The sequence below is a fragment of the Leguminivora glycinivorella genome, chromosome 5, assembly GCF_023078275.1.
Source record: "Leguminivora glycinivorella isolate SPB_JAAS2020 chromosome 5, LegGlyc_1.1, whole genome shotgun sequence".
Classification (NCBI taxonomy): Eukaryota; Metazoa; Arthropoda; class Insecta; order Lepidoptera; family Tortricidae; genus Leguminivora; species Leguminivora glycinivorella.
In genome coordinates, this window is record NC_062975.1 from 20411198 (window position 1) to 20428985 (window position 17788).

The 17788-nt window shown below is 39.3% G+C and overlaps 2 protein-coding genes and 1 long non-coding RNA gene across 4 annotated transcripts; all 3 read right to left on the bottom strand.

The window, feature by feature from the left end:
- Window positions 1-294: 294 nt before the first annotated feature.
- On the bottom strand, window positions 295-4549 carry LOC125225969 (late cornified envelope-like proline-rich protein 1). Its single transcript, XM_048129782.1, has 4 exons — window positions 4505-4549; window positions 2210-2417; window positions 1135-1344; window positions 295-420 (listed from the first exon to the last, which is right to left on the bottom strand). The coding sequence occupies exons 1-4, from the start codon at window positions 4547-4549 to the stop codon at window positions 389-391; spliced, it is 495 nt and encodes a 164-aa protein (XP_047985739.1). The 3' UTR covers window positions 295-388.
- A 2649-nt stretch (window positions 4550-7198) lies between these two features.
- On the bottom strand, window positions 7199-13144 carry LOC125226306 (inducible metalloproteinase inhibitor protein-like). The gene is made up of 4 exons (XM_048130246.1): window positions 12888-13144; window positions 9114-9293; window positions 8039-8248; window positions 7199-7324 (listed from the first exon to the last, which is right to left on the bottom strand). The coding sequence occupies exons 1-4, from the start codon at window positions 12961-12963 to the stop codon at window positions 7293-7295; spliced, it is 498 nt and encodes a 165-aa protein (XP_047986203.1). The 5' UTR covers window positions 12964-13144; the 3' UTR covers window positions 7199-7292.
- Window positions 13145-13966: 822 nt separating this feature from the next.
- LOC125226307 lies at window positions 13967-16707 on the bottom strand. Of its 2 annotated transcripts, XR_007177066.1 has the most exons (3): window positions 16582-16707; window positions 16116-16313; window positions 13967-14504 (listed from the first exon to the last, which is right to left on the bottom strand). It is a non-coding gene; the product is annotated as an uncharacterized LOC125226307 (long non-coding RNA). The 2 variants fall into 2 exon arrangements; XR_007177067.1 differs by lacking the exons at window positions 16116-16313; window positions 16582-16707 and adding an exon at window positions 15407-16109.
- Between the last annotated feature and the right edge of the window lie 1081 nt (window positions 16708-17788).

A 17788-nucleotide genomic window follows, 5' to 3' on the forward strand; every position in this document is an offset into this window, starting at 1 on the left:
TCGTGTAGTTAGAAATTAAGAATGTATTTACTTATTACATATATTGTTGTCCGAGTACCTACAACACAAGCCTTCTTGAGCTTGCAGAGGGACTCATGTCAATCTGTGTATTTTTTTAAATTTTGGATTCCCGACTTTCCTGGTAAAACTCAATCTAGAGATTTTTAAGATAGTTAAATATCTACCTTTTGTATATTAGCAATAATTACTTCAATAAGACCTTGATTATTATTTTTCCAGATGAGTGATGCCGATGATTATTGATTACATGAATAAGAAATGAAAATAAACTTATTTCGTTCTCATATTTCGATTTATTTATAGTAAATATATCTACTTTCTTAGGTAATTACTTAATCACCTAAATACCTTGAAGTACTTTCATTCTTTATTCCGAAGCATTGGAGTCGCTTTTGCCAGCTGCAAACAAAATAAGAGTTTGTACTTAAGTGTATTTTCTGGATTTTAAAATGAAGATACAGTTAAGGGACAAAGACAATAAGGTACTTATTGTTATTAAAATTCAGTTGATATGAAAGCAGACATTCTAAGTAGCAGAAGATAATATGTAGTGACCCTGCCTGCTAAGCCACGTTCCCGGGTTCGAATCCCGGTAAGGGCATTTATTTGTGTGATGAGCACAGATATTTGTTTCTGAGACATAGATGTTTTCTATGTATATAAGTATTTGTATATTATAATATATCGTTGTCTGAGTACCCACAACACAAGCCTTCTTGAGCTTACTCAATCAGCTCCCAGAAGTGCATTTTCCGGACTAAGTACCTAGTCTAAAGTGTCCAGTCAGTGGTTAGAAGCTTGTCCTGTTTGATTAATTAAGGACACTCCGAATATAATGAATTCCACAATTTAATGTTAATAAGTTAGATTAGAACAAGTTTAAAATGGGAAAAGTATCCTTAAAGAGCTGTTCCAATGACCAATATGGTGGAAAATTTCGCTGGCTTGGTTGAAATCTTGGTGTCTTAGTTGGCAGAGCGCTGAAATACATATATATGAGCCCGTGAAGTTCAAGTCTCATCCAAGGCAGTACTTTCAACTTTTATTTATTCTAAGCATCGATTGCTGACGTATCTGCTTGTAAAAAGGTAAAAGTAAAACGAGTCAACGTACGGCATTGATTGTAAGGCACGCAAACTTTGTCCTCGTTCCAGAAGTAGCCCTTCTTGCAGCGGCAGCTCGGGTTACATTCCAGCACGATGCCAATGTTTCCGAAGATTGGAGGACAGTCTCCTGACGGCGTCGCCTGGCTGCAGGAGCCGTTTGGACAGAGCGGCGGGCAGGGGTCGTATTCTTCGTTGGCCTGGTCACATTTGAATGGGGCTGTGGACACAGTTAAGGGTAATATAAATCTTGCCAATTGTTTTTGGTATCTGAAGACTGTAGTTATCAGATGTCATATTTATGTTACATTAGTCAGTGAAAGCTTATGAAGCACTTGAGTGGTTAGATGAGAGTTAGGTTAGACGACCGGTCTGGCTTAGTTGGTAATGACCCTGCCTGCTAAGCCGCGGTCCCGGGTTCGAATCCCGGTAAGGGCATTTATTCGTGTGATGAGCACAGATATTTGTTCCTGGGTCATGGATGTTTTCTATGTATATAAGTATGTATATTTATCTATTTAAGTATGTATATCGTCGCTTAGCAGCCATAGTACAAGCTTTGCTTAGTTTGGGGCTAAGTTGATCTGTGTAAGGTGTCCCCAATATTTATTTATTTATTTATTTAGATGGGGCCTTAAATCGATTAAGAACAGCGGTCTGAAGAAAAATAAATAAATATTATAGGACATTCTTACACATATTGACTGAGTCCCACGGTAAGCTCAAGAAGGCTTGTGTTGTGGTAATCGGAATCCATGACTCAGGAACAAATATCTGTGTTCATCACACAAATAAATGCCCTTACCGGGATTCGAACCCGGGACCGCGGCTTAGCAGGCAGGGGCAATGCCGTGAAATAGGCGTTTGATCGAGCCATTCTTGGCTATTCTTATAAACAGAGTGACTATACATGTAAAGACACTTCAAACTTGGGGCTATTCATCATTCATCTTTTAGTTTAAGGATTTCCTCTAATATTGATAGATTTCGTATTTGGAATTTTGGATTCCCTGTTCCTTTTGCCTTCAACAGCATGATGGGAAAAAGTCGTAGAATAGAAGCACAAAACAGCGAAGAATACTCACGGCATTCGCGTGTAGGTATGCAAGTTCCATTCTCAGCACGACGATGGTTGAATCTGCACTTGCACTGGGGCGGGGGACAGACATTCGGGCGAGCGCAAGCCACGGTCTTCGGGCCCTTTGGGCAAGAGTCGGAGGCGCAGTCAGCTGGGCAGTAGTCTTTTGTTTCGTCGACACCGCATGCTGGAATACATGGATTATGGTGTGTTAACTAGGTATTTAACCTAACTATAAGTTGTCAAAGCTGACCTCTGACTCCCATGAGCTGTGGCAAAATGCTGGGATAACGTAAGGAGGATCATAGTCTGCTAACTTGGGGTAGAAAGTAGTTAGGTACACCTAACGAATGAAATGTGTGAATAAGCTACGATCAAGGTGCATTCTACCATATTATTTATACCAGAGGGCACGAATAAGGAAGACCGAAAGAGAAGTACCCTGATAGAAAATGGTTTCGACGATTTGCCCTCAGGGTCACCGAGGATCTTCAGCCGTGATAAAGCAAATGCGCGGTCACCACCACATCGCACGTCACATACCTCAATCGAAGTGGGATTAGCGTTGTGAAAAAAAAAAAAAAAAATGAAATATTTATTTTGTGACCAAGCAGGGTACCTCAGCAACTCTAAAAAGGATCGGTTGGTTGCATTCTGTGGTGCAGAAGAAAAGTATAAATCTGTTCAACAATTTAGGGCTGATTTAGTTAGACGGCACGAAATCTCGCATGCGAGTTTCAATACTAACAATGCGGCATTATAGGTTAGGTCGGTGGTTCTGGCTGAATCGATTGTAAATACAATGTAACCGCTAAAGCCTGTAGGCAATGTTTTTTTTAATCGCATGCGAGTTCTCACACCGTGTAAATGGGTCCGTACATACATTAAATAGGATGGAGGATAGCACCTACGGAGTTTTGTATGTCTATACAAAATACTTACATTACATGTAGGTATAATGAGAATAGATTAAGATGAATTTACGAGAAGCTAAAATTCTTGTAAATACCTACAACGTTACTAATGTCTATTCAATCTAAGTAAATACCCTGTCTATTGTTAAAGTTTTAACTGAAAAATAAAATTTGGCATTGTTTTTTAGAAACCTGATCAAACACAAATCTGAATAGTAAATACCTACAACGTTACTAATGTCTATTCAATCTAAGTAAATACCCTGTCTATTGTTAAAGTTTTAACTGAAAAAAAAAAATTGGCATTGTTTTTTAGAAACCTGATCAAACACAAATCTGAATAGCAAATAGCGACGTGGAATTAAACATCTGTTTCAACAAGATACAGCTTGGAAAATGGCAAATAACAGTAGAAAATAATAGGGGCGCCTCCGTCTATGTAAATCGTTTTGCATGTGGCAACTATTTTGATATTTTTGATACTTTTATATGAGAACGATTAAGTGTTGCTATGATAAAAAAAAAATAGTTCCGTTTCTACTGTTTTTTGCTAAGCTGTATAAACAATATAGCCCTTGAATAGGGTTGCAAAAAACGGTTTTTTCTGGCTTGAAAAAAAAAATATGAAAAAAAAAACCGTGAAATAAAAAACAGTTTTTTTCTGGAATATGTCTTTTTTCTAAAGTACTAAATCTCAATAGAATTTATGTTAATTTCTGGTTTTATAAAACCAAACTAACATTTACGAAATCTGTAGTTGGTACTTATCGCTATTTGCTGTTGGCAACACCACCGCGCTTCACGCCGCATCGGGGATTCCCCTATAAACGTTTGTATACGAAATATGAATGTCTATCGAATTAAAATGTAAGTTATTTTTATTGAAACGTTACAACTCACGAAAAACCGTTATTATCGTATTATTTGTTCATCTAAAAAAAAACAAATTTGAAAAAAACCATGATGCTATTACATATACGTTAGATTATAGACGTTTTTCATGTTTTTTTCACAATTCTGAAAAAAAATCACTTGGTTTTTTTTTCTATTTGCAACCCTACTCATGAACCAGCAACGTTAGGCCTCCGCTCTCGCCATTTCAGAACGGAAGTCGAGGTTACAGTTATAATGAGATTTCGGTTCTAATTTTAGTGGTGTAGTAAGTTTATCGGTATAAATAGTAATTATTTTTTGGCGTGTTTGGACAATTGTATTTTTTTCAATAGCTACCTAATTAAATACCTAACGTAATTTTATCATCATAGAAGAGTAGTGAAATGTATGGGACCCCATACATTTCACGACTCTTCCACAGTACCTATAAGGACGACTCAGCAGTTAATCTCCCGCGATCGGTATTTGGCACTCTCGCACGCGCCGCGCGCGACCTTGGCAGCGTCACGCAGCGCGGCGCGTACTGACGCGACTGGCATCATCCGGTTCCGCATGTACCCTCTGCACCTCGCTTGCGCAGAGCGTTTTGTTAGAAGTTTGCGAATTTGTTAGAAGAATTATTACTGAGTCGTCCTTATACTGTTCTCTTCCGAACAGACTACCATAATTTTTTAAAGTTCGCTCTTTTAGGTCTTTTGCTCATTTAGTTCAGCCAGACCAGCGACCACTGCGGTCAGAAAGATCAGAACGAATGGAACCGAATAGTGTCAATATGATACGAATAGTCTACAGATAGTAACATTCCGGGCCGAAAGGTTGTATTGTAAGTAACCGAAGTTTAATATGAAAACTTGACTTTTTTGTTGCTCTGCTAAGTAGCTCTCGCTCTCGGTCGGCGCAGTCACACATTCGTTCTCGATCCAAACCGCTCGCGCTCGCCGATCCTATACTGAACTAAATGAGCAAATACCGATTCACAGACCACGGAAAGATTCAGTTCATTTCGGTCATTGATGGGATTTTATTCCTAACAGTTCATAGTTCGTGAACGACACAAGCCTAGAGTGGGACAGGCCTGCCTGTGTTACACAAAGGACCCATAGACGTTTGGTTAAACTACAAATTTAAAGTTTAATGCCTGACTGGGTACTGGGTAGGCCGCATTGTTGTGTGCGTAATATGTGGTAATATCATATTCTGTGGCCATACCTCTTCGTTAGTTTGATGTACGCAAATGTGTCTACTTGTGTGAGAACGGCAGCTGAAAATGGTTAAATATGGGGAGGCTATGATTAGAATAAATCATGCTAGAGATATGGGTGCTTGCCCTTTGCCTGTTGCTTAACTATAAGTGCGTTTACACATTATCTAATCCGATATCGGATGTAGGACCGATATCCAATGACATTAAATACTTCTTATATCTATGCCGATATCCCATACATAGAGGCGCCATCTTGGATTTTTCTACTGAATTCCTACCGACGTCCGATATCGGATCGTATAATGTGAAAACGGACTAAGGCTATACTAAATCTAGGTTAGGCATAGGTACTTTGTACTTTAGTTATGTTATGGTATTGGAAGTACCGTTCTTGAAATTAATATGTGTTGCCCTTAATTCGGTGGTGGCATACAGAAATTAAAAGGCGTTTCATTATTTTTCTAAATTACACCCTCGATCTCATTCTCTTACAGATGACATACGACATAAAAACTATCTTGTTATGTCCTTCAACAGGTCTCTTACGCCTAGTCACAGACTACTAAGGAGATACTACTACGTATCGCCTCCCGGGTCTCTAAACTCTACGCCTAATCTATTCAGGTTTGACAATTGACATTAATGTTGACTTAGAACTTAGAATACGCTGTACCACTATTTATTTGTAAAAATATGTAGCTATGTATATAACCATGAATTTATGAAAATGAATTGTAACTTTTTGACGTTTAAGCATCGACTTTTTATGAATAAATGTCTTGTATCTTGTTTAGGGCTCATTTACAAGGTGCGAGAACTCGCACACAAGATCCTTTATTGCGGTATCTCATTGGTGCGCTGAATTTGTATGTAATCTCAACAGCGCGCAATGTAACTGAAATCGCATCCGAACCATTGCGCGAAGTGTAAATGTGTGAAATAGTACATTGCGATAAATAAACTCAAACTCAAAAATATAGTTTATTCATGTAGGCAAGTTCTTAAGAATAGTTATATATTAATTATATTTATATTATAATCTTAATTTTATATCTTAAGAAATTCGAAACGAGTGGCGATAAATTAAAACACGAACGTAGAGAGTTGCAAATTACTTATTCGCACGTGTATCGTATGTACAATGTGTGGTACAGTACACATGGTCATTTCAATTTCTGACATAGTTGCATAGTGCGGTAATATAGTGCCATATGATATGTACCTACTGTAAAACATACATACATACAATCACGCCTGTATTCCATAAAGGGGTAGGCAGAGCACATTAAGCTACTCAAGTTTATTGTAAAAATCTTGCAATTTCTTGCATGTAGTCAATTGTGCGTAGTATATTATTATTGATTTTCAGGAGCGTCATGCAAGGACAATCACGAGAGTCTCCGTTGCGTGCCGCCGTGCCCGCCTCCTAGAACATGCGAGAACCGGAACATTCAGTACATGTGTGCGATATCTGACGACTGCTCCTTCAAATGCGTATGCGATAGCGGTTATTACAGGAAGGGGACGTGGTGCGTGAGATATGAGGAGTGTGGTAAGATTATTTGATTCTTGATGATCAGCCTGCCTTAGTTGATAGTGCTAAGTCGTTCCTTGCCTGCTAAGTCGTTCGTATAATGGCATTTATTTGTGTGATGACCACAGATATTTGTTCCTGAGTCATGGATCTTTTTCGTGTAGTTAGAAATTAAGAATGTATTTACTTATTACATATATTGTTGTCCGAGTACCTACAACACAAGCCTTCTTGAGCTTGCAGAGGGACTCATGTCAATCTGTGTATTTTTTTAAATTTTGGATTCCCGACTTTCCTGGTAAAACTCAATCTAGAGATTTTTAAGATAGTTAAATATCTACCTTTTGTATATTAGCAATAATTACTTCAATAAGACCTTGATTATTATTTTTCCAGATGAGTGATGCCGATGATTATTGATTACATGAATAAGAAATGAAAATAAACTTATTTCGTTCTCATATTTCGATTTATTTATAGTAAATATATCTACTTTCTTAGGTAATTACTTAATCACCTAAATACCTTGAAGTACTTTCATTCTTTATTCCGAAGCATTGGAGTCGCTTTTGCCAGCTGCAAACAAAATAAGAGTTTGTACTTAAGTGTATTTTCTGGATTTTAAAATGAAGATACAGTTAAGGGACAAAGACAATAAGGTACTTATTGTTATTAAAATTCAGTTGATATGAAAGCAGACATTCTAAGTAGCAGAAGATAATATGTAGTGACCCTGCCTGCTAAGCCACGTTCCCGGGTTCGAATCCCGGTAAGGGCATTTATTTGTGTGATGAGCACAGATATTTGTTTCTGAGACATAGATGTTTTCTATGTATATAAGTATTTGTATATTATAATATATCGTTGTCTGAGTACCCACAACACAAGCCTTCTTGAGCTTACTCAATCAGCTCCCAGAAGTGCATTTTCCGGACTAAGTACCTAGTCTAAAGTGTCCAGTCAGTGGTTAGAAGCTTGTCCTGTTTGATTAATTAAGGACACTCCGAATATAATGAATTCCACAATTTAATGTTAATAAGTTAGATTAGAACAAGTTTAAAATGGGAAAAGTATCCTTAAAGAGCTGTTCCAATGACCAATATGGTGGAAAATTTCGCTGGCTTGGTTGAAATCTTGGTGTCTTAGTTGGCAGAGCGCTGAAATACATATATATGAGCCCGTGAAGTTCAAGTCTCATCCAAGGCAGTACTTTCAACTTTTATTTATTCTAAGCATCGATTGCTGACGTATCTGCTTGTAAAAAGGTAAAAGTAAAACGAGTCAACGTACGGCATTGATTGTAAGGCACGCAAACTTTGTCCTCGTTCCAGAAGTAGCCCTTCTTGCAGCGGCAGCTCGGGTTACATTCCAGCACGATGCCAATGTTTCCGAAGATTGGAGGACAGTCTCCTGACGGCGTCGCCTGGCTGCAGGAGCCGTTTGGACAGAGCGGCGGGCAGGGGTCGTATTCTTCGTTGGCCTGGTCACATTTGAATGGGGCTGTGGACACAGTTAAGGGTAATATAAATCTTGCCAATTGTTTTTGGTATCTGAAGACTGTAGTTATCAGATGTCATATTTATGTTACATTAGTCAGTGAAAGCTTATGAAGCACTTGAGTGGTTAGATGAGAGTTAGGTTAGACGACCGGTCTGGCTTAGTTGGTAATGACCCTGCCTGCTAAGCCGCGGTCCCGGGTTCGAATCCCGGTAAGGGCATTTATTCGTGTGATGAGCACAGATATTTGTTCCTGGGTCATGGATGTTTTCTATGTATATAAGTATGTATATTTATCTATTTAAGTATGTATATCGTCGCTTAGCAGCCATAGTACAAGCTTTGCTTAGTTTGGGGCTAAGTTGATCTGTGTAAGGTGTCCCCAATATTTATTTATTTATTTATTTAGATGGGGCCTTAAATCGATTAAGAACAGCGGTCTGAAGAAAAATAAATAAATATTATAGGACATTCTTACACATATTGACTGAGTCCCACGGTAAGCTCAAGAAGGCTTGTGTTGTGGTAATCGGAATCCATGACTCAGGAACAAATATCTGTGTTCATCACACAAATAAATGCCCTTACCGGGATTCGACCCCGGGACCGCGGCTTAGCAGGCAGGGGCAATGCCGTGAAATAGGCGTTTGATCGAGACATTCTTGGCTATTCTTATAAACAGAGTGACTATACATGTAAAGACACTTCAAACTTGGGGCTATTCATCATTCATCTTTTAGTTTAAGGATTTCCTCTAATATTGATAGATTTCGTATTTGGAATTTTGGATTCCCTGTTCCTTTTGCCTTCAACAGCATGATGGGAAAAAGTCGTAGAATAGAAGCACAAAACAGCGAAGAATACTCACGGCATTCGCGTGTAGGTATGCAAGTTCCATTCTCAGCACGACGATGGTTGAATCTGCACTTGCACTGGGGCGGGGGACAGACATTCGGGCGAGCGCAAGCCACGGTCTTCGGGCCCTTTGGGCAAGAGTCGGAGGCGCAGTCAGCTGGGCAGTAGTCTTTTGTTTCGTCGACACCGCATGCTGGAATACATGGATTATGGTGTGTTAACTAGGTATTTAACCTAACTATAAGTTGTCAAAGCTGACCTCTGACTCCCAAGAGCTGTGGCAAAATGCTGGGATAACGTAAGGAGGATCATAGTCTGCTAACTTGGGGTAGAAAGTAGTTAGGTACACCTAACGAATGAAATGTGTGAATAAGCTACGATCAAGGTGCATTCTACCATATTATTTATACCAGAGGGCACGAATAAGGAAGACCGAAAGAGAAGTACCCTGATAGAAAATGGTTTCGACGATTTGCCCTCAGGGTCACCGAGGATCTTCAGCCGTGATAAAGCAAATGCGCGGTCACCACCACATCGCACGTCACATACCTCAATCGAAGTGGGATTAGCGTTGTGAAAAAAAAAAAAAAAATTAAATATTTATTTTGTGACCAAGCAGGGTACCTCAGCAACTCTAAAAAGGATCGGTTGGTTGCATTCTGTGGTGCAGAAGAAAAGTATAAATCTGTTCAACAATTTAGGGCTGATTTAGTTAGACGGCACGAAATCTCGCATGCGAGTTTCAATACTAACAATGCGGCATTATAGGTTAGGTCGGTGGTTCTGGCTGAATCGATTGTAAATACAATGTAACCGCTAAAGCCTGTAGGCAATGTTTTTTTTAATCGCATGCGAGTTCTCACACCGTGTAAATGGGTCCGTACATACAGTAAATAGGATGGAGGATAGCACCTACGGAGTTTTGTATGTCTATACAAAATACTTACATTACATGTAGGTATAATGAGAATAGATTAAGATGAATTTACGAGAAGCTAAAATTCTTGTAAATACCTACAACGTTACTAATGTCTATTCAATCTAAGTAAATACCCTGTCTATTGTTAAAGTTTTAACTGAAAAATAAAATTTGGCATTGTTTTTTAGAAACCTGATCAAACACAAATCTGAATAGTAAATACCTACAACGTTACTAATGTCTATTCAATCTAAGTAAATACCCTGTCTATTGTTAAAGTTTTAACTGAAAAAAAAAATTTGGCATTGTTTTTTAGAAACCTGATCAAACACAAATCTGAATAGCAAATAGCGACGTGGAATTAAACATCTGTTTCAACAAGATACAGCTTGGAAAATGGCAAATAACAGTAGAAAATAATAGGGGCGCCTCCGTCTATGTAAATCGTTTTGCATGTGGCAACTATTTTGATATTTTTGATACTTTTATATGAGAACGATTAAGTGTTGCTATGATAAAAAAAAAATAGTTCCGTTTCTACTGTTTTTTGCTAAGCTGTATAAACAATATAGCCCTTGAATAGGGTTGCAAAAAACGGTTTTTTCTGGCTTGAAAAAAAAAATATGAAAAAAAAACCGTGAAATAAAAAACAGTTTTTTTCTGGAATATGTCTTTTTTCTAAAGTACTAAATCTCAATAGAATTTATGTTAATTTCTGGTTTTATAAAACCAAACTAACATTTACGAAATCTGTAGTTGGTACTTATCGCTATTTGCTGTTGGCAACACCACCGCGCTTCACGCCGCATCGGGGATTCCCCTATAAACGTTTGTATACGAAATATGAATGTCTATCGAATTAAAATGTAAGTTATTTTTATTGAAACGTTACAACTCACGAAAAACCGTTATTATCGTATTATTTGTTCATCTAAAAAAAACAAATTTGAAAAAAACCATGATGCTATTACATATACGTTAGATTATAGACGTTTTTCATGTTTTTTTCACAATTCTGAAAAAAAATCACTTGGTTTTTTTTTCTATTTGCAACCCTACTCATGAACCAGCAACGTTAGGCCTCCGCTCTCGCCATTTCAGAACGGATGTCGAGGTTACAGTTATAATGAGATTTCGGTTCTAATTTTAGTGGTGTAGTAAGTTTATCGGTATAAATAGTAATTATTTTTTGGCGTGTTTGGACAATTGTATTTTTTTCAATAGCTACCTAATTAAATACCTAACGTAATTTTATCATCATAGAAGAGTAGTGAAATGTATGGGACCCCATACATTTCACGACTCTTCCACAGTACCTATAAGGACGACTCAGCAGTTAATCTCCCGCGATCGGTATTTGGCTCTCTCGCACGCGCCGCGCGCGACCTTGGCAGCGTCACGCAGCGCGGCGCGTACTGACGCGACCGGCATCATCCGGTTCCGCATGTACCCTCTGCACTCGCTTGCGCAGAGCGTTTTGTTAGAAGTTTGCGAATTTGTTAGAAGAATTATTACTGAGTCGTCCTTATACTGTTCTCTTCCGAACAGACTACCATAATTTTGATACCTAAGGACGTGGCTATTTAAGTATGTACATAGAGTTAAAAAAAGTTAATAGTACATTGTGCAACATGGGAGGTAAGGGGAATATTACAAACGTGTGTTAATTCACGACAGCCTGGCAGGCTGGCTTTCTCCCAGTGCCAACGTCCCCATAGCTTTGGATTTGGAGCCCGAGATCACTTAAAGATAGAATAGAATAGATTTTTTCCCCTCACTAGCTCGGAAACACGTGTTTTGTCCTTTAATACCAGCGGGTAAAAACGCATTTTATCCACTAGTGGGTAAAGTAATTTGACCTTGAATAAAGTAAAATTAACTGCTTTAAAATTGATAAAAGTAGGTGAATCTAGTAATAAAGATGATTTACCACCTGTGGAACTACTGGAAGCAGTGATAAACGCATTTTTTGCGTTGTAGTTTCCTCGCTATAGTGAGGGGAAAAGTTTTGTGTTACACTCGGGTGCAAATTTATTTTACTTCTCGTGTGTTAAAAAACTCGCAAGTTCAGGATTCTATTCTCGAACCAGTCGCTTCGCTCGTGGTTCAACTATAGAATCCTTTCACTTGCTCGTTTTTCAATTCCACACTCGGCGTTAAAATACAACTTTGCCCCCTTGTATAACAAATAACTATTTCTTGCTCTCATGTTGGTGTACAGATCTTACACTAGGTACAATGGTTACATAGCAACAACATGACCCTACAGGGTATTATGTATAATAGTAGAGGAGTTGTACGAGCATTTGTATGGGAGGGGTCATAATAATTCCCACAGAACCGAAGTTTGGTTTTTTTAGTTCTTTATGTGTGTCTTTTTGACATACTAAAAATATAGTAAAATATATTTCTGCAAAATGCGTTTTTTCGACCGCCAAATTTGTATGAAAAAGTACTATGAAAAAAAAAATCCTAAAATTTAAAAATCGTCTCTGGTATCAACTTATGAGGAATTAGGCGGCAAAAAAAATTATAGCGTTGATGTTTAGCAAAAGTATAACAATTTTCCATTTTTTTGATAAAATTAAAACTGATAAAAATCATAAATTCGATGAAGGGAAGTAATTGAAACATAAATTTCATGGTAAATACGGGTACGATCCGCCTGGTGATACGTAGTCAAGGAGCCTATGACGCCTGCCACTCTAGAGCCTCCACATGCGCGTTACTGGCCCTTTAGGATAACTTTCCACCAGAGATGCGCTAATAAGTAAAACAATATACTTACGAAACGGTACTAAACCGTAATTTTTTAATTAACCAACAAATCCAATTATTTTATATAAAATATAACATGTTTTTATTTACCTGTGCTCTGGGCCGCAGCCGCTGAGATTCCCACAGATATGATAACGACAGCTAACAACGCTAATGATTTCGCCATCTTGCTCAGCCGCTGAGTCTTCTCTGACCGAACTGGCTTTCCGCCTTTATTAATAATTTAGACATTATTTGTACAGCTGTGGCAACAAAGGATGTTATTTCTCAGGTTCGTGCTTAGTAATAGATTCTTTTTATTCTTTTTTTAGGGTTCCGTAGTCAACTAGGAACCCTTATAGTTTCGCCATGTCTGTCTGTCCGTCCGTCCGTCCGTCCGTCCGCGGATAATCTCAGTAACCGTTAGCACTAGAAAGCTGAAATTTGGTATTAATATGTATATTAATCACGCCAACAAAGTGCAAAAATAAAAAATGGAAAAAAATGTTTTATTAGGGTACCCCCCCTACATGTAAAGTTGGGGCTGATATTTTTTTTCATTCCAACCCCAACGTGTGATATATTGTTGGATAGGTATTTAAAAATGAATAAGGGTTTACTAAGATTGTTTTTTGATAATATTAATATTTTCGGAAATAATCGCTCCTAAAGGAAAAAAAAGTGCGTCCCCCCCCCTCTAACTTTTGAACCATATGTTTAAAAAATATGAAAAAAATCACAAAAGTAGAACTTTATAAGGACTTCCTAGGAAAATTGTTTTGAACTTGATAGGTTCAGTAGTTTTTGAGAAAAATACGGAAAACTACGGAACCCTACACTGAGCGTGGCCCGACACGCTCTTGGCCGGTTTTTAATAATTGTGTTCGAGAGAGCGGAGTAGTACCTAAGCAAACATTCATTGTGAATAAAACACTGTCACACAATAGGACGGACAATGTTTATCTAATGGCACGTGACTATGAGAGTGCTACAGTAGGTACAGGTACAGTATTAAGCGACTTGAGCCACTGTTCCCTACTTGACCTTATTATACTCTTCCTGTAATTGTATTCATTGGAAACTTATTTTAATTGTTTTTCGGTATTCATTTATTTTATTCGAAACTTTGTCACTTGTCGTAGGTACCTATTTGGAGGAATTATAGGTTAAACTGTGGTCACACACACTAGACAGGTATGATATTTTATTTTACTTAAAAAATTAAATATATTAGGAACACATATGCCTTTCCCATCTTCTCATATCTACCTTTATGCATACCCTTTCTTGCAGTAACACACTTCGTTAGGTACACCAGAATGTTCCTTATATAGGCCAATTCTTCTGGCTCCGTTCGTGTAACGTTGAGCAGACATGAATCTAGGTAGTTATTGTTGACATAATTCTATAGGAACACATATGCCTTCCCGTCTCTTGCATACACAGTAACACACATCGTTACAGCTAATGTTCCTTATAGGGCAGATGTTCTGACTTTGTTCGTGTAATATTGAGCAGATGTGAATGTAGGTAGCTATTGTTGACAAGATTCTATAGGAACACATATGCCGTTCCCGTCTCTTGCATACCCTTCCTCGCAGTAACACATATCGTTACACCTAATGTTCCTTATAGGGCAGTTGTTCTGACTTTGTTCGTGTAACGTTGCACAGACGTTGTCGCACGCGCCGCCGCATGAGTAGTACTCGTGAGGGCCCGTACAGCGTTCTGGGAGACAAAATAGAACTATAATTATACATACACATACAAATGTCATAATCTCACGTCTCACTCACGTCTGAAGACTCAGGTTACAGAGCCACTTATAGCAAAAAAATCTGATATTGCAGTAACAGGCTGAACCCACACCACAATTGAATCCGAAAGTCGTATTCTACGGCAGCAAAAGTGGTTTTCACCAACCCTCCTAACCAGACGCCTCATGGAAAAATTTGATTGTATCATGACATAATTTCTTTTACAGATGATTGAGCAATTGAGAGCGTCTGGATGTTGTTAACGAACGATTTCTCAGAGAATGGAAAATACTCTCATTAAACCCGCGTTATAGACACATCCATTCAGTCTCCTCTACACACTTCACGAGTTCCCACTCACCGCCCTCAAATATCCCGGTTTGCACACATGCAGCTATAAGTTCGCAACTTGACACAGGGTACTGGCTTTCCAAGGTGACTGCAGTTTCAACTTACGTTTCTGACATTCTACTTCCTCCACACACTTCCTGCTCGCCGCCCTCAAATATCCCGGTTTGCACACACATCCCTTGATGCAGCTGACAGCTCGCAACTTGACACAGGGTACTGAATTCCCAAGCTGACTACAATTGAAACTTACCCTTATGACATTCTACCTCCTCCACACACTTCCTGCTCGCCGCCCTCAAATATCCCCGCTTGCAGCTGTCAGCTCGCAACTTGACACAAGCTACGGGCTTCCCAAGCTGACTACAATTGAAACTTACCCTTATGACATTCTGCCTCTTTCACACACTTTCCGCTCGCCGCCCTCAAATATCCCGGTTTGCACACACATCCCTTGATGCAGCTGTCTGCTCGCAACTTAACACAGGGTACTGGCTTCCCAAGCTGACTACAATTGAAACTTACCCTTATGACATTCTGCCTCTTCCACACACTTTCCGCTCGCCGCCCTCAAATATCCCGGTTTGCACACACATCCCTTGATGCAGCTGTCTGCTCGCAACTTAACACAGGGTACTGGCTTCCCAAGCTGACTACAATTGAAACTTACCCTTATGACATTCTGCCTCTTCCACACACTTTCCGCTCACCGCCCTCAAATATCCCGGTTTGCACACACATCCCTTGATGCAGCTGTCTGCTCGCAACTTAACACAGGGTACTGGCTTCCCAAGCTGACTACAATGGCAACTTACCCTTATGACATTCTGCCTCTTCCACACACTTTCCGTTCGCCGCTTGCATCCCGCATCCCTTGATGCAGCTGTCAGCTCGCTACTTGACACAGGCTGCTGGCTTCCCAAGCTGACTACAATGGAAACTTACCCTTTGACATTCTGCCTCTTCCACACACTTTCCGCTTGCCGCTCTCAAATATCCCGGTTTGCACACACATCCCTTGATGCAGCTGTCTGCTCGCAACTTGACACAGGGTACTGGCTTCCCAAGCTGACTACAATTGAAACTTACCCTTATGACATTCTGCCTCTTCCACACACTTTCCGCTCGCCGCCCTCAAATATCCCGGTTTGCACACACATCCCTTGATGCAGCTGTCTGCTCGCAACTTGACACAGGGTACTGGCTTCCCAAGCTGACTACAATTGAAACTTACCCTTATGACATTCTGCCTCTTCCACACACTTTCCGCTTGCCGCTCTCAAATATCCCGGTTTGCACAGACATCCCTTGATGCAGCTGTCTGCTCGCAACTTAACACAGGGTACGGGCTTCCCAAGCTGACTACAGTTGCGGGCATCACAGCCCCCGTTGGTGCATGAAGAGAACACTTCGTTGCCACTGCACTATATAGCTGGAAGAAATAGTTTTTTGCTTTAAAAGGGGGCAAAGTTGTTTTTTTCACCGCACGTGCCAATATTAATAACACCTACCCGAGCAAGCGAAAGATTCCAATATTGAACTGGTTTAAAACGTGGAATTTTAAGCGTTGCGAGAGTTTCAAGGCACACCGAATGAAACACAAAATTTATTACTAAGTAGATAGGGTTTGTTGTAAAGTTTAGGCGCATTTGCGCATTTAAGATTTATTCATTATAGCTATTTATATTTTTAATTCTTACCTGTTTCATCGTTGTCCCCCTTATCTAAAGGATTAGCCCCACAAATACCAAATCCAGCAATAACTAAAAATAAAAGGTATCTGTCCATGATGCACAAGTACAACGGTCAGTATTCGACTGTTGATGTAATTTCCTTGTACAATTTTATTATAGACTAAAAAAAAAACAAAGTGTTGCAAAATAACTGAGAATAAATTGCGTGCTTAATAAGACCGTATGCCCTTGGCATAGAGTTAGTTTTAGCTTTTCTGCTGTTTTTCTAGGGAATGCCCCTAAGAGCGTGCGAAGTTCCCCGAGGTCATTGTATGACAGCCATGTCGTGATAACCGGTCATTAATGAGTTAGATTACCATTATAAAGTAAACATAGTATTTCGCTTGGAAAATAAGTATTTTTTTTGCAGATTTTGCAGTCTTGGGACAAGTTTCGAATATAAGATAACTAAGATTAGCCAACTACTACGATAAGTTGGAGACATAATAATTAGGTTCTGCCTTCGATATGAATCAAAGGCAACTGAACCAATTGGCTAGGGCCTACCAAAGCCCTTGCCACCGCACTGAGTCCGGTATGACAGGACCTATACTTCACTATTACCTTCATGCTAATCCCGCATGCTTCATGTGATGCAGTAATGTTATAATTTCTGGGGAAACACCTAGTTACCCTATTCAAATGGCCAGTCAAAGGGAAGCCTTCATGTCGACTTGACTTACGGGCATTTTCTCGAAAAAAGATTTCAAAACTTTTTTTATTAAATAGGTAAATTTACTCGAGTTTAGTAAAATGGTTACCGAGTGGGACCCACGGAACACCGTAGAGGGTGCAGGCCGGGGTTCAGGCAGACCAAAAAAGAGATGGCGGGATGACTTGAACGCATTCTATCCAAGCCGGCAGAGTTACGCACATGACAGGGTTGAGTGGAAGAAGCGAGGGGAGGCCTTTGCCCAGCAGTGGGACACTACAACAGGCTAATTAAAAAAACCGGCCAAGAGCGTGTCGGGCCACGCTCAGTGTAGGGTTCCGTAGTTTTTCGTATTTTTCTCAAAAACTACTGAACCTATCAAGTTCAAAACAATTTTCCTAGAAAGTCTTTATAAAGTTCTACTTTTGTGATTTTTTTCATATTTTTTAAACATATGGTTCAAAAGTTAGAGGGGGGGGGACGCACTTTTTTTTCCTTTAGGAGCGATTATTTCCGAAAATA